Source organism: Berghia stephanieae, chromosome 6 (genome assembly GCF_034508935.2).
Source record: "Berghia stephanieae isolate SIO BIC M18660-M18661 chromosome 6, UCSD_Bste_1.3, whole genome shotgun sequence".
NCBI classification, from domain to species: Eukaryota; Metazoa; Mollusca; class Gastropoda; order Nudibranchia; family Aeolidiidae; genus Berghia; species Berghia stephanieae.
Genome location: NC_088365.1, coordinates 7293046 through 7310545, shown reverse-complemented (window position 1 = coordinate 7310545; position 17500 = coordinate 7293046). Strand labels below are relative to the sequence as shown.

Below are 17500 nucleotides of genomic sequence, written 5' to 3'. Positions count from 1 at the left end.
TCCTGCCTCTACCCTGTCTATTCCCTTTACTATCCTATATGCTTGGATCATATCTCCCCTTCTTCTTCTGGAATCTAAGGTCGGGAGATTTAATTCTTTCAATCTCTCACAGTAGGTTTTGTCTTTCAGGTGTGTGATAAGTTTTGCACTCTTCCCAAACAGTCTTTGTCTCCCTCAAACTTCGGATACCATATGCCATATGATGCTATTCTCTCAGTCCTCTTTAGAACATCAAATCATTTCTAGAAATACTACATACCTTTGTCCCCAGCCTAAGCCCGGAATTACCTCCTCCTCACCATCATCCTCGTAATCTTCATCAGTATCCGCCGTTCCTGTGACATCCGAACTAGGCATTTTGGAGATGCTAGCTTCTGTCACAAAGATTGAACGAACTGTTATTTCTTCTTTAATCTGCTCTATAAAATGACTGCCTAACTATGTGTTCATTTTACAACACAAAACAAAATAAAAGTATTGAACAGATTGGACACCAATAAGTGCACACCAAGATATCTGTTTGGTTTTGTTTTTAACTTAATGGTTTTCGGCCCTTGCGACCCATTTCAGCGCCAGTAAAATGGAAGAAAATAGGATGGTCGTTTACATTTAAAGCATACGAGAAAATGTAAGACGATGGCGAATGGTTCAGACAGGGAACAGAAGTATATTCTAATAGCACACTATTAGTTTAATTAGTTTGAGACACCTAAAAGTCCCATCCAGACACAAGCACAAGTTCCCACTTAGAGGAACATACTCAAATGCTTACAAATCACGATATTGTTAAGGATGTCTCTAAAACTCAGTTGGTAAAGCGCTCGCCTCATGAGCAAAGGGTCTGACATTGATCCCAGCTACAGTCTATATTTTTTTTCTGATCCCCTGTCCACTCAGTAGTGATTGAGTAGTTGGGTCTTTCTTATCTAGTAAAAAAAAATAAAGATCTGAACAAGTGTGTATGAAAGGCGCCAGGCAAAGCAAGCAAAAAAACCACGAGAAAAAGAACCAACCCAAAATATTAGCGGACCTCGACTGGGGATCGAACCGCAGACATTCTAGTGTTTTTCTTTTTCGCTTTATCTTGAGCCTTTTATACACACTTGTTCAGATCTTTATCTCACGCCAGTGCCTGCTCCTTACTTTCTTAATTTGGTATTGGTAAAAAGTACTTTGCGATACCAACTAAGCTTTTGAGATCACATTTTGTGGTTAGTTCTCAGTTATTTCTCTAAATCGGACTATTTACGTTCATCATTGTTTTTTGCGTGTAGAGTTGGTGGAACTTTACGTTGATGCATACCATCTTCTTCTTCTCCTTCTCATAGATACACATTGTAGCCTCAGGCTTCGGGCGAATCACCTCAACGATCCTTGTTTACAAGGAGACGTTATGCATCACTCAAGAGTGGATGCCCACATGGACCGATGGTTTTAACATATATAGCCTGACACAAGAACCCTCTAAGACTGGCAGTTTGACGTCATTTTTTTGGGGTTGTGTAGCGTCTAGTGAGTTGTCGTTATCAGAGCTCAAGGAAACAATAACAAGTTATTTCATTGGTTGAACGATTGAATACAACTCACGATTTGTTTTCTTTTGTGGCAAAAGACTGGCATTTTGACGTCATTTTTTGGTCAGTGTCAGGCTATAACTTTACGATGGCTTCGCTTGTACTCGCTCATATTATCAACATTGAGACACTGAAAGGGTCTTACATCTCCTATGAGAGAGAGAAAAAACGGTGGTCTGTGGAATCTGCAAAATTGAAGAAACAGACTTAAAAGGAAGAAGAAAAAGAATAATAATAATAATAATAATAATAATAATAATAATAATAATAATAATAATAATAATAATAATAATAATAATAATAATAATAATAATAATAATCTTTATTGTCCAAATTAAAGGCAATTCATGTGAGGTAAACAATGCTCAGTTTGGTTCATGGTATGAACATCAACACATTTACAAATACAGACACAGCCATACACGAACATACACGCTTGCACATTGTTTCTACACATGTATACAAAAGAAATGAGCGTACATACAAACACATATACATACATACATACATACATACATGCAGACATACATACAAACCAGCATATCATCGTATATGCATGCCTACATTCATACATACATACATACATACATACATACATACATACATACATACATACATACATAAACATACACACAGACACACACACAGACAGATAGAACGATACGATATATTTGCTGGACAGCAGATAACCATATGAAGAAGAAGTAAGTAGTAGATAGTAGAAAGTAAGTAAGTAGTATAGTATAGTAAGAATAAAGAGTAGTAGTAGTAGTAGTAGTAGTAGTAGTAGTAGTAAGTAGTAGTAGTAGTAGAAGTAGTAGAGTATAGTAGATAGTAAGAGTAAGTAGAGTAGAAAAAAAAAGAAAGAAGAGAAGAAGAAGAAGAAGAAGAAGAAAGAAGAAGAAGAAGAAGAAGAAGAAGAAGAGAAGAAGAAGAAGAAGAAGAGAAGAAGAAGAAGAAGAAGAAGAAGAAGAAGAAGAAGAGAGAAGAAGAAGAAGAAGAAGAAGAAGAAGAAGAAGAAGAAGAAGAAGAGAGAAGAGAAAGAAAAGAAGAAGAAGAAAAGAAGAAGAGAAGAAGAAGAAGAAGAAGAAGAAGAAGAAGAAGAAGAAGAAGAAGAAGAAGAAGAAGAAGAAGAAGAAGAAGAAGAAGAAGAAGAAGAAGAAGAAGAAGAAGAAGAAGAAGAAGAAGAAGAAGAAGAAGAGAGGAAGAAGAAGAAGAAGAAGAAGAAGAAGAAGAAGAAGAAGAAGAAGAAGAAGAAGAAGAAGAAGAAGAAGAAGAAGAAGAAGAAGAAGAAGAAGAAGAAGAAGAAGAAAGAAGAAGAAGAAGAAGAAGAAGAAGAAGAAGAAGAAGAAGAAGAAGAAGAAGAAGAAGAAGAAGAAGAAGAAGAAGAAGAAGAAGAAGAAGAAGAAGAAGAAAAGAAGAAGAAGAGAAGAAGAAGAAGAAGAAGAAGAAGAAGAAGAAGAAGAAGAAGAAGAAGAAGAAGAAGAAAAGAAGAAGAAGAAGAAGAAGAAGAAGAAAGAAGAAGAAGAAGAAGAAGAAGAAGAAGAAGAAGAAGAAGAAGAAAGAAGAAGAAAGAAGAAGAAGAAGAAGAAGAAGAAAGAAGAAGAAGAAGAGAAGAAGAAGAAGAAGAAGAAGAAGAAGAAGAAGAAGAAGAAGAAGAAGAAGAAGAAGAAGAAGAAGAAGAAGAAGAAGAAGAAGAAGAAGAAGAAGAAGAAGAAGAAGAAGAAGAAGAAGAGAAGAAGAAGAAGAAAGAAGAAGAAGAAGAAAAGAGAAGAAGAAGAAAGAAGAAGAAGAAGAAGAAGAAGAAGAAGAAGAAGAAGAAGACCAAGCAAACTTAACAGCGTAGAGTCGTCTCCGGGCTTCCAGGACTGTGATGAATGATTTGAGTACCTCAGTGTCCGTGACCTCTTAAGTGAGTCCATTCCAAAGGGATACGGCAGAAGGTAAAGAAATACGTTTTGTCTGTAGTTAGTTCTAGTTGTGGGCATGGTGATGTTTGTTTTTTTTTGAATCAGGTCCTCTTGATTGATTTTGTCTTAAGTTGGATGTCACTGGTTTTGCTAGTCCTCGAATGTTATAGAAAATTATCATTTTGTTTTGGTTTTCTAAGGCTTTCTGAAGTTTTGAGTCCTCGATGCGGTTATGTGGTCTAGTGGTATGACACCCACTTTCGGATCGGAAGGTCCTGGGTTCGAGCCTCGCTCGGTGCATAGTTGAGTTCTTGGAAAAGGCTCTTTAGTCACATTCTCTCACCGTACTCAGGTGTAAAATGAATACCTGGCCATTAACAGCGTTGTCTCCGTCCGAAACAAAATATTGTAATATCGCTTACCAGGCGTCTCGTCCCGTCCTTGATGTTAAGTGTTACTGTTGGCCAGGGGCCCCTTGTAAAGCGCTTTGAGCACGGAAGGTAGATATTGCGATATTTAAAAGTTCATTAAAAAAAAAGATGTGTGGCAAGATTTGTGATGCTTTTGTGTGGTAAGTGGTAAGTAGTCATTTAATTTGTGATGAGTCGTGCTGTTCATCTGTGGACCTTTTCTCATGTTTTCATGTCTTTTTACTATAGATAGGTTGAAGTTGACGTCACTCAGGTCTTTGTTATTGACGTTTCAGGTTACACATAGTTTTGTGTGTTGGTCTATTATACTTCCGGATGGCAATGTTATGTGCTTCTTAGCCAAGCGCACACTATATATATATAGAATAAATTTGCGCCACTCAGGTCATTTTTATTGTTTGATTTTTGTTGTTTTTTTTTGCCATCCGTGTTTATGAGTAATTCTCACTAAACTGTATTAAACAGACAATAAACATTTAAGGTCACACATAGTTTTGCGTGTTGGTCCGTGATACTTCCGGGTGGCAATGTTGTGAGCTTCTTAGTCAAGCGCATACTATCTGTACAAGTAAGATTCCTAGACTGCACTGCTTGATATTGGTCTGACAGTCGACGTCTTTGCTTTTATTTGAGTTGACACTGGGCAACCTTTTACATTTCTTATGATGAAAGCCCTTGTTTTGCATGCCTTACATGTAATTGGATTCCATAGTCTGATGTCACGTCGCCCAGCAACGACGGCCATAGTGGTTCTAAACAAAGAAAATAGGTACTTTTTATTCTTCATGCTGGCTAGAACTTTTCATATGTCTTGTGATCAAAATGTGTAAAAGTCAAAACATGATCAGATTTATAATGAGTTTTTTCCCCTCTGGATACGCTTTTATGCTCGTCGGAGAAATATTTCATAAGGGTATCCGCCATTGCTCCGATAGTTTAGAGCCAGTTACTAAGTTGCCATGCGTCATTACGAGGGAAGTGACGTTACGACTGTTGAAGCGTATTACGTAAACAAGGAGGTATCTGACAAATCTCACTTTATCTGACTCTTGGCGATGAAGATTGTACTTGATATTTTGCTTTAACTTTAAACTTGGCATTCTTTCCCCCAATTATTTTGGCAACGCTGATCCGGAAGCCATTTCCCAATATTATGTTTCTTGGTCAGCCTAATTACCTCCCCTGTTGAGTGTTCCATGTTAGGCCTTGTTGCAATTTAAAGAGGCTCATTTATAGTGTGGAGGCCCCGATAGTTCAGTTGGTAAAGCACTCGCCAAACAAGTAAAGTTACCCTTTTATATTTTATTGCTACTTTTATGTGCATTTTGCAATTTGACATTTTTTTTCAAACAATTTGGCTTTTTCTTTTGACCTATTTGGCATTTCTTGAAAAGAATTAAATGGCTAATCCGCTACACTCAATACGCTTTACAGTCATGACGTCACTTCCCTCGTAATGACGCATAGTAAAATAGCAACTGGCTCTAAACTATCGGAACAATGGCGGACGCTCTTATGAAATATTTCTCCGACGAGCATAACAGTGTATCCAGAGGAGAAAAACATTATAAATATGATCATGTTTTGACTTTTATACATACTGATCACATTATATATGAAACGTTCTAGCCAGCATGAAAAATAAAAAGTACCGATTTTCTTTGTTTAGAACCACGCTGCTCGCCGTTGCTGGGCGACGTGACATCAGACTATTGAATCCAATTATGACGCTGGAACGAATGAACAAAAATAATCCAATGAAAAGCGTATCATTTTTGTAGCACCCATTTTAATAAATGAACGGATCATTAACAAAATTAGCAATAAATGTTTACAGTCGCACTCCGTGACTTAAAAAACAAAACCAAAAAAAAAACAAAACAAACCAACAAAATAAACAAAAGTATGTGCAAAAGGTACTAGATGTGCTCCTAATATACAGTCTAACGCCATTATAATGTAAGCAAGTAGGTAAACCTTCAAGGATTTTTGTTTGCTTGTTTTTGTTTTTGTTTTTTTTCGTTATTTTTATTTTTAGTTTTTTTTTTTTTTTTGGTTTTTTTTGTAATATCTTGCCATATCTGTGTTTAGTCTGACAATCAATCAGGAGTCATGAACATGAGAGGCATGACAATCTATCGATCATCTGCCTCACGTCTGAAACAAAACTATGATTTTTTTTTCAAAAAACAAAAAAAAACAAAACAAAAAACATTACATAAAAAAATAATATCACATGAAAAAAAAAATACAACCTCAAAAAATTAACATGCAGGTTTATAATTATGACCTTGGAGATATTTATAAATTTGAACTGATTAAACAAAATTTATCAAATAACAAAAAATAATTAAATTTTAGAGGTTAATGTTAATATTCAAAAGAATAAACGATAAAAAAACGATTCAGATAATCTGTTTTCAGAACAAGATTGTAAAGTATAAAATAGCTATATCGGTCAGTCGCAATATAAACATTATGATTTGTCTACTTTTTAAAATACTTTAATGGCAAACAGTTATAAAGATGAATAAGCAACAAAGATCATCACTCAAACTCAATAGAAGATTTGAAAAATGGAAAGCCAATAAAAACATTTCACTCATAGAAATTAATCACCATTAGCAATCTTAGTCAACAAACAACACATATCAAAATAACGATGATATATTTTGTTGTTGTTAAAAATTAATTAATTAAAAATAAAATAATAAACAAAAATTAATAAAATTCCCTTTATTCATCCCCAAGGGGAAATTTGTCTTTAGGGTCTATTCCAAGGAAAGATTGGAATAACCCAGAGCAGCGCCGCAAAGTGAGCTAGGGCGAGGTGACTTGCTCAAGGCCACACAACGCAGCGGCGGGTGATTGAACCCGGTACCTTTCGGGTAGGAAGCAAAGACCGTACCACTGAGTCACGCTGCCCCTTAAAGATTGCTCAGTCAACACTATGGAGTAATATAAGGAACTGGACCTGACATGAAGCGCTTAAACTCATGGTAAAATTATTCATAGAACAAATTCAACTCGAATCACACACTGAAAGAGCGTTTTGAGCACATTAAGTGGATGTTGATATAGATATATGAAATCTCATCTTTAAAACATTTCAGAAGTTTTCAAAATGTATATAATTAGATTCAATTAGATACCTTGATCTATCCTTTCCCTTACAATAGAAATGGATGTTTTGATAGAGCCGGTTATTACAAGATTCTTGCAATCTTCCATTTGAACCTGAGACGGAAATTTTAATCCCCTCGCGTCACGCGACGGTCGTGATGATCTATTGCAAATTCATTGAGGATGAGTTCGTAATTTCGAACGTTACGTACGAAAGCAAGAACCATATCATATAGGGAATGAGATTAGCGGAAGAGTAGCATCCCTTGATTGGACGTCACCCATAGTCTGTGACGTCACCGGCGGAAAAGCTATTAGAGAGAGAACGTCATGTTGGTTGTGCGCATGCGTCTCTCGTCCTTGTTTCGCGAGGACGAGAGACGCATGCGCAAAACCAACATGACGTTCTCTCTCTAATAACTTTTCCGCCGGTGACGTCAGAGACTATGGGTGACGTTCAATCAAGGGACGCTACTCTTCCGCTAATCTCATTCCCTATTATTATACATTTCAAATAACTTGGATACAATTGTTTCTGGTTGTAACTATTTCTTTTTTAAACGGATGTTTACGTTTCTTGTTGTCTTCATTGTTTTAGCTGAATTTGACTTTTGATGAGTTGACATCATAAATCATGGATTTCTCATCAAATATTAACTTCTACAAACCAACGAACGGGCTTACGCTGGTTACTTTTCTCAGACAAGTTGTTATCAATCAAATGCAACCAAAATGTAAAGACATGATTATTAATTTTATGACTAATTGTGTTTATTAAATACAAAGGGTAACATTTTCCCCAGAAATCAAAGATAATAGGGTGGTTTGGCGAAATTTAACACATGAAGTAAAACCAATAATTTTTTTTTAACAAAACGTTTGTTAATGTTGTAATGCAGACAAGAATAAGATATCATTTGAAACAAAATGAAACAAAATGATAAAAGAGAATAATAATTGTAAATAATTTCTAAGAAATAAAGAATAAGTCACAAATAAATCTTTGATGTGAACGGTTATTAAGAGGAGAGATCTGCGAGAAAAGATGTATGGCAAGCTAAAATGATATATAATAATAAAACATCAATTTATTGAATGTACATACCTAAATTTAACTGTAAAACCAACATAAAATGACATAGATACCTACTTTGATATTCATATTGCACACTGATATAAAAATATATCATTTTTATAATAGTAAAAATACGAGATAGTATAAAAGAGTATCACCTATGATGAATTCAATATAAAATCGTATATTATTTCTAATATATTGCAGGCAAATCATATTGAGTTATGTTATATTCCACAATGCTTGGGTACACAAATCAAATTATCAAAATATTGCATAGCTATGTATAGGATGGGTATAGTTTGTATAAAAGGATCATAAAATGCATGATCTTAATTAAGATAAATTGAGAAACTATTACCACTCGAAGCATGAACAATAATACATATATCAACCAATGTTTCTACTTCATAAAATAAACTATGTTTAGAATTGATTTAATAATCTAGGTACGTAGATACACGAAATTACTACTTTTGTAACCATGTCTATTTTAACTCATGTACAATAATACATATTATATTATATCTACCTATATTTCTACTTCAGAAAATAAACTATGTTTAAAATTTATTTAATAATGTAGGTAGTTCTACACGAAATTACCACTATTGTAACCACGACTATTTTAGCTTCTCTTAACTTTTTAAAAAAGTTGTTTTGAAGTGGAGTGAGGGCTGATTCGATACTTACATTATGTTTGATATTGTTTTGTTTTGTATTTCTTGCTTTTTACTTCTTTTGTTGTTGTTGTTGTTGTTTGTTTTGTTTTTTATGTTTCTTTTAATTTTGATTGCTTGTGCCATGTTGTTTTATTTTTTTTTCCTTTATCAGTAATCAAAGTTGTGATGGTAGCTGCACCATTTTATGCATTCAATTAGAGTATAACAGATCGTAACACGAATTGAGGGTTATTAAAAACAAAAACAAAATAAAACTTGAGCTTTTATATAGCGCAATATCCACTATACGTGCTCAAAGCGCTTTACTTGGGGTCTCTGGCCAACAGCAACACGTAACATTTAGAACGGGACATGACGCCTGTTAGGCGATATTACAAATTTTTGTTTGGACAAAGACAACGCTGTTAACGGCCAGGTACTCGTTTTACACCTGAGTACGGTGAGAGAATGTGAGTAAAGAGCCTTTTCCGAGGACTCAACTATGCGCCGAGCGCGAGGCTCGAACCCATGACCATCCGATCCGAAAGCGAGTGTCATACCACTAGACCACATAGCCGCACAGTATAACAGAGTATAACAGATCTTTCCACGAATTGAGGGTTATTAACCAGCAGTTATCGGCCGTACTCTGGACAAAAATACATTAATTAAAATTTTGCCAGAAAACTCGTCCTTCAAATAGAGATCGATTTAAATGACCCTCATCTTGGCAAAAACTCTCAAACCTGGGACCTCGTAAGGTAAGATAAGATAAGATAAGATATACTTTATTGATCCTTGTATGGAAATTATAATTAATTTTGTATCACAACACAATTCGGTAATATATAAAAGAAATATCAAATGTTAATAAATTAAATAAAACTTGGCAAAGAATATTAAAAGTCTTAAAATGTACAGTGGGACAACAAGCGGATATATTATGGTGACTATGATTACATATATATAATAAAATTCTTGTTCAATAAAAATATAAATAATCAAATGATTATCAAGATACTTTATAAACTGGTAAAGGTTAAATGATATTATACTAAAAAGTAGAGAGGAATATAACATAAAAATTGTGTTATTGTGATTGCATAAATATTTCATGTGCTGATTCCTTCAGTCCCAGGTTTGAGAGTTTATACCAAGACAAAGATAATATAAATCGAGCGATATTCGATGTAGGAGTTTTCTGGCCAAATTTTTAAATACGTGTTTTTCAAGAGCACGGCGTTTATATGGTGTGGCTATGTGTTCTAGTGTTATGACACTCGCTTTTGGATCGGAAGGTTCTAAGTTCGAGCCTCGCTCGGCGCATAGTTGACTCCTTTGGAAAAAGGCTCTTTACTCAAATTGTCTCACCGTACTCATGTGTAAAATGAGTACCTGGCCGTTAATAGCGTTGTCTCTGTCGGGGAAAAATTGTGATACTGCCTAACAGGAGTCATGTCTCGTTCTAAATGTTACATGTTGCTGTTGGTCAATGTCCCCTTGTAAATCGCTTTGAGCACATTAAGTGGATATTGCGCTATATAAAAGGTCAAGTTTATATATAGGTATATATATATATATATATGATTAAAGGAATTCTTACTAACTAGATGTATGGCACATTTCAAGTAGTTGGTGTAAATCAGTGGACTATTGTTAATTTATTTTGTCATCTATTGCCATTTATTATATACTTTATTAAAATATTTATTTGTTTAAAGCGTCAATTGATTTTTACCATGCCGTCCCCTGATTAATCAGCACCCGTTTGTTTTCTGACATCATATATTAAAATCTATTTTTATAAAATGTTATTCATTAAAACTGTACATTACTTAACAATCGTTATTACGGAGTAGGGAAATACACAAGTTTAAAACTGGACTATGAAACATTCACATATAATACTTCTGAAAATGTCTTGTTATCACAAAGGTATCCAAACTACAATGAGAGTATAATTAATTTACATAGTTGCTAAATAGAATACTGCGATAAAAAGACCATAATAGTATGGTGAAAATGAACAAAATATCAAATATTTCTCTATCCGTCCGTTTGGACTAGCTGTGAGTATCGAAGCACACAAATTTACACAACTCACACACACACAACTCACACACACACAAACACACACACAGACACACACAGAGATAGACACACAAACGTACTCATATGCAGACAAATTATGCACACAATCACTCACAAATAATACATTCACACATACATACGCACACACAAAAAGCATTATTGCTAATGGACTATTATGAACCACATAAACGAGTACACACAAGAAATCGAGGGTGCTTTTTTATCACAACTTTCTTCCAAGTTACATTCCCCCCCCCCCCCCCGCCCCCCAATCTTAATTTCCAAGCTCTCACATACGATTGCGCAAAGACGTATGAGAAAATAGAAATATTGTATTATATCTACTATTCACAAATAATACAACACTCAGTGAAAACAAAATTCCATAGTTATACTTTTTCTTCATTCGTGGAGATAAATCTGTGGTTTTGTGAAAAGTGAACAGCATTTGCTTCACATTTATTTAGGCCATAGATTCGCTTTGGAACGAATATTACAATGATAGCACACATTATAACTCAGCACCTCTGTATCAGCACTGTTAGGACCATCTGCGGACCATTACACACGTGACACGGGGGAGAATCCCAGTATCTATAGTGCTAAACAGTCAGTAACAGTTGCCGACGGGCAAAACAATCAGAGGCCCACGGGCCTCTGGATAAGAATGCTATGCTGTGACAAAAAATGAAGTGAGTAGGATGAAAGTGCCGGAAGACAACAAAGAATAAAAACTTCGCGGCAGCGATGGGGGGCTCGAACCCGCGACCTTACTGGTACGACAACTCCGCCTGGCCGGGGAGATCATAACTCTACCGTATGAACTATACACGACCACAGAAAAAAGTCGCTTCAAATTCTAGACTATCGAGAGCCACTTCTCCCCGACTTCTTGAGGTCACGGGTTCAACACAGCTGTGGCAAAGTACTTTCCAGCAGATTTGACCGACACAACTATCCAGTCACCGCCGGATGCCCATAAAGAACAGAAATAAACCCCATTGATCCACCACAACCTGAGCGACTGGAAACCTTACCTCACTAGGCTTAGCCCAACACATGAAGTTCTTAGCATCAAAGCCGAAAGTTAGTATTATATAAACACTATTCATGACAACCCTTGTGCATGTCATATTTTACAAGTAAATGATTTCCAAACGAGAAAACCATCTTTGATAGAAAAATATAGGACAACAGAAATCGAACTTAAATGACAAGTTGAGATTTTCAACCCAGAGTATCATTAACTGCTCTATGTGTTACAAATTGATTAACCTTCAGCTACAGATATCTAACAATCCATCTTAATCTCATTACCACCTAGAGCAAAATCGTCAGATTTGTTACGACACAATAAACATTTTGTCTTATTTAAATTCATATTCTACATCATACACTTTGAAGAATCAGCTTTGTTTGATTCATAAGAATATAATATTGTTTTATAGAGAGTTTCTTTTGAGTTTAAAGAACCAATGTTTTGCTGGGTAAGCCTGCCATTTTGAGAAAATACTGAAAATCATAGGTAAGGGAAGAGTTAATAGTATAGTCCCACACAACGCACTACAACAGTTGCTTTCTTGCCTCATTTCCATCACAGAATAAAGAAAACAACCAAGAAAAGAATTGAATAAAACTTAACATCCTAAGAAATTTGTGACCAATCGTCTCAGAACGGTAGTATGTCGGGATGAACTTAGTGAGTAAAATCCTATTTTAACAGATAAAAATTGAGTTGAAATAAGTACTCAAGAAGAGAATCCGAAAATCCAGCTTCCTGATGTCAACATCCTACAATCAAATGTCGTTAGACGTCTACATAGTTCTCCCCCCAACACTATCAGTCTGTGAAATAGCCGTCCAGATTCAATGAGGCTGATCTATATTACCTTTCCATGTGCTCGGGGTCATTGGTCACATTGCAAAATGTGCTCAAAGTGACCCACATAGTGAAAAGTGTTCACAATTTTCGAACTATCCACTATCACAATTGGTCATTTTGTTCAGCTTGACGCATGTGTATGTTTACAACTTTCATAAACAAAGCAGCATGTTTACATTTATTAAGAATTGTCCATTTCTTAGACAGCAACATAATATCATGTGATCGATGACTCGGTTGGAAGAAAACCTGAATATAGATCGCTCCCATGAAATTACACAGCAACGTGGAGGACCTAAATAATATGGCATTGCAATAGGGAATGAGATTAGCGGAAGAGTAGCGTCCCTTGATTGGACGTCACCCGTAGTCTGTGACGTCACAGACTATGGGTGACGTCCAATCAAGGGACGCTACTCTTCCGCTAATCGCATTCCCTATAAACACAACTTGGAAAACAGCCTTTCCAATGTGTTATAGAAGAGTAAAGTTTGCTGCCCCAAACGTAAACAATAACAAGTTGCTAGTGACTTCCGTTAGGGACCGGAATAATTTACGCACAATATAGGTCTCCCAATTTTGTAGTTTGAGTTGTAGGCAATACACTTTCAGTATTGAAAATATGTTTACATAAAATCTAACAGTTGCAAAAATAATAATATAAGGCTAAATTATTATGAAAATCAGGCTCCGAATAATTCTCGTTTTGTTCACACCAGCGCAGTAATTTGCTCTGGTCTAAAAATAGATAGACTGTAACTTTTGATAAATTTTAGAAAATTTTACCTTTTGTTCCATAAAATATCCATATCTAGACATTATTTGATGCATGATCGAGTATTTATGAATATGTGTTTCTTTTGCCACCTAACAGCCAAATTTTAAAGGTTATTTTTTTTCTATTATTTACATTGGAACGTGAGCTGTCAAGACAGGAACATGTGGTTTGCCACGTGCTTCTCGACCTTTGTTTACGTTTGGGGCACCTAACTTTACTGCTCTATTAGTGTTATTGGTACTATCGAGATTCATACTCGACTTAACTCTGTCCGCCGACTATAATATGGAAGAAAAAGACTCGTGTCATCATTGAGGAGAGTGCCTTTTCTTGTACACCTACAAAACCTTACATTAATTCTGATTCTGATCCTTTAGACCATAACTCAATTTTCCACTATCTGGATCATTCCGACGTAATACCGTTTTGACACCGTGGCTCACATATTTGTGACCCAACGTTTCAAAACGGTATTATGTCGGAATGAACCAGATGCTAAAAAGTCAAATTAAAGCTTAACTTGTCAAAAATATGAATTATTGGTATTTAGCACTCTAAAATATGATATTCAATCTCCTCAATAAAACATATAAACTCAACGGAAGTCTGATATTTCTGGCTACAAATTCAGTTTTCAGCATCTTAATCATCCCGACTTAATACCGTTTTGACACCGTGGCTCACATATGTTTCATCTAGTGACCCGTTCACCACATGTTGCACTTCTCCCTCGGGTTCATTCGGGTACCAACCAGACAGCCAAACGAACTTGAAAATTCATCCGAATTCTGCAAGGTACCAAACACTCTGAAAATACAAAGACATAAAATTATGATGAACGCACATAGTTCTGCGCATAATTGAGTCCTTGGAAAAGGCTCTTTACTCACTTTTTCTCACCATACTCAGGTGTAAAATGAGTACGTGGTCGTAACAGCGTCTACTCTGTCCGAAAGAAAATGTAATATCGCCTAACAGGCGTCATGTCTCGTCCTAAATTTTACGTATTGCTGTTGGGCCAGGGACCCCTTGTTAAGCGCTTAAAACATTTTTAGTGGAATTGTGATATATCAAAGCTAAAGTTTTAAAAAAATATTTTAGTGATCTTAGATTTTATATCATGGACTATAATCGTGCTCAAAATGTATGCCCGTACCTACCAGTCCATTATTTCACAAAGTTAATCAGTCTACTGTCATGTCAGTTCTCAGAAAACTTCTCATGAAACGCTTTCTCACCTGTATGGAAATGGAGGGTGGTCGCTGTTGGCCAGGAAATCATGCTTGGCCTCTTCTCCATACGCGGCACACCACATCTGTGAAATCGGTAGTAATGATAATAATAATATAATAATAATAATAATAATGATAATATTAAATAATGAAATAATAATAAAAAATAATAAAAAAAATAATAATAATAATAATAATAATAATAATATATAAAATAATAATAATAATAATAATAATAATAATAATAATAATAATAATAATAATAATAATAATAATAATAATAATAATAATAATAATAATAATAATAATAATAATAATAATAATAATAATAATAATAGCTGGGAGGGAAACAGTCAAATGCATAGTTATTGTTTTGGGAGATGATATTTTTTTCCTTGTAAATCATCTCTCTGTTATGTATTATTAAGTTTGTTATTTTGAATGTATAATGTAAGCATTTGAGTGTATTCCTCTTTGTTGGATTGTGTGTTTGTGTCCGGATGAGACTTATAGGTGATCTCAAACTAAGTATATTGGTGGTATGCCCTTGGAATCTACATCTGATCCCTATTTGTTCCCAGTTCCCCTTTGTCTTACTTTCTCTTGGGTGCTTTAATTGTAAGTCTAGAACTTTTTACTATCCCATTTTCTGCCTTTTTGCTGGCGCTGATATAACCTAAATGTGTTGCAATCGCCGTAAAACACTTAAAAACATTAAAACAAAAAAACAAACAAGTTTGTTGGGTTTTGTTTTTGTTTTTTTTTATCGGGGGGGGGGGGGGGGGGGGGGGGGTGTTGTTGTTTGTGGTTTCTTGCTTTTGGTTTGATGGGAATTTTTTTTTTGGGGGGGAGAGGGTGGGGGATAAAAAGAAGGAGGTGGGGTGTTAAAACATTGAACAAAAAGTCAATTAAACAAGAAGGTCAAAGTGTAAAAACAAAGAGAGGTCAAAGTGTAAAAACAAAGAGAGGTCAAGTGTAAAAACAAAGAGAGGTCAAAGTGTAAAAACAAAGAGTCAAACCTGAGCATAGCTGATGAAGAAGACTTGATTGTTGTTCATCTTCAAACCAGGCAGTCTCTCTTCTTCTGTTCCTCTCCTACTAATCATAGACCGATACGCCTGGAATGAATCAGAAAAGTAAGAACATAGTACGGAATGACAACGAAACAACATGAGAAATGTAAATAAGATTGATGAATTAAAAAAAGACAAAGGAATAAGAAACAAAAAAAGAGCTTTATATAGCGCAATATCCACTAAATGTGCTCAAAGCTCTTTACAATGGGGTCCCTGGTCAACTGCAACATTGAACATGTAGGACGGGACATACGCCTGTTAGGCGTATACAATTTTTCGGTAAAGACAATGCTGTTAACGGCCGAGGTACTCATTCTACACCTGAGTACGTTGAGATAATGTGAGGCTCGAACCATGGATCTTCCGATCCGAAAGCGAGTGTCATACCACAAGACCACATAGCCGCACAAAAAAAAAAGACAAAGGAATAAAATATAGAACTTTGCTTTCAAATAATGAATAATTGGACCAAGGTCTCAGAACGTCTTTATCTTATGTCTGGGTCAAACTAATGCTTAAAATGACTCATAAGCTCGACTTTCAAAATTTGACTTTAAATGAATGCCGTATATAGGGAATGAGATTAGCGGAAGAGTAGCGTCCCGTGATTGGGGCGTCACCCATAGTCTGTGACGTCACCGGCGGAAAAGTTATTAGAGAGAGAACGTCATGTTGGTTGTGCGCATGCGTCTCTCGTCCTCGCTTCCGGTGAAAGCGGCTTGAGACACTTCAAAACAAATTACGTTCTCTCAGTAAGATGACGTCCAATCAAGGAACGCTACTCTTCCGCTAATCTCATTCCCTATATATATATATATATATATATATATATATATATATATATATATATATATATATATATATATATATATTGCCAATACAGACGGGAAGTATTTAAAACTCACACTAAGTATAAATAATCTTTTTAATAATTCTTAAATGTCCTCCTTCTTATCATTTTCTTCATCTCGTTCATTCCGACATGTTACCAGATTAACCTGGTGGGTTACAAATAATGTCAATATTGTGATATATATAAGTTCTGCGCTATATAAGTTTTCACCATTATTATTATTATTATTATTATTATTATTATTATTATTATTATTATTATTATTATTATTATTATTGTAAGATCGCCTAACAGGCGTTATGTCTTGATCTCATGTTATGTGTTGGTGTTGGTCAGGGACCATTTGTAAAGCGCTTTGAGAATATTTAGTGGGTATTGCTCTATAGATAGAATGAAGTTGACGTCACGCATGTCTTTGTTATTGTTCTTTGCCATCCGCGTTTATGAGTACTTCTCAATAAACTGTCTGAACCAGACTATAAAAGTTTATGGTTACACACAGTTTTGTGTGTTGGTTCGTTATGCTTCCGGATGGCAATGTTTTGATTTATTGGCCAAGCGCATACTATCTATACAAAAGCTCTGGTTTTGGGGGGTTTTTGTTTGTTTGTTTTTTTGGTTATTTTATAGATTAAATTTTCAGAGCATCAAAACGCGCACTCGTCTAACAATGTGCTTGCGTGTATGTTCGTGTATGGCTGTGCCTGTATTTGTAAATGTGTTGATGTTCATACCATGAACCAAACTGAGCATTGTTTACCTCGCATGAATACGATTCAATAGTCTGATGTCACACCGCCTGGCAACAGCGTC

At 35.3% G+C, this 17500-nt stretch overlaps 2 protein-coding genes across 3 annotated transcripts in view; both read right to left on the bottom strand.

Moving 5' to 3' along the window:
• LOC144975613 (globin-like) overlaps positions 1-441 on the bottom strand; it is a 12008-nt gene extending 11567 nt beyond the window's left edge. Inside the window, exon 1 of the mRNA XM_078919777.1 lies at positions 260-441. Coding sequence (XP_078775903.1) covers positions 260-357 — 98 coding nt within the window. The 5' untranslated portion in view covers positions 358-441. The remainder of the gene's footprint in view (positions 1-259) is intronic.
• Positions 442-13639: 13198 nt separating this feature from the next.
• The window catches only part of LOC144975612 (endothelin-converting enzyme 1-like), a 58309-nt gene continuing 54448 nt past the window's right edge, over positions 13640-17500 (bottom strand). For both annotated transcript variants that reach the window (XM_078919775.1, XM_078919776.1), the window contains exons 22-24: positions 15778-15876; positions 14765-14841; positions 13640-14333 (exon numbers count right to left, since the gene is read on the bottom strand). In XM_078919775.1, the coding sequence (XP_078775901.1) occupies positions 14234-14333; positions 14765-14841; positions 15778-15876 (276 nt within the window). In that variant the 3' untranslated portion in view covers positions 13640-14233. The remainder of the gene's footprint in view (positions 14334-14764; positions 14842-15777; positions 15877-17500) is intronic.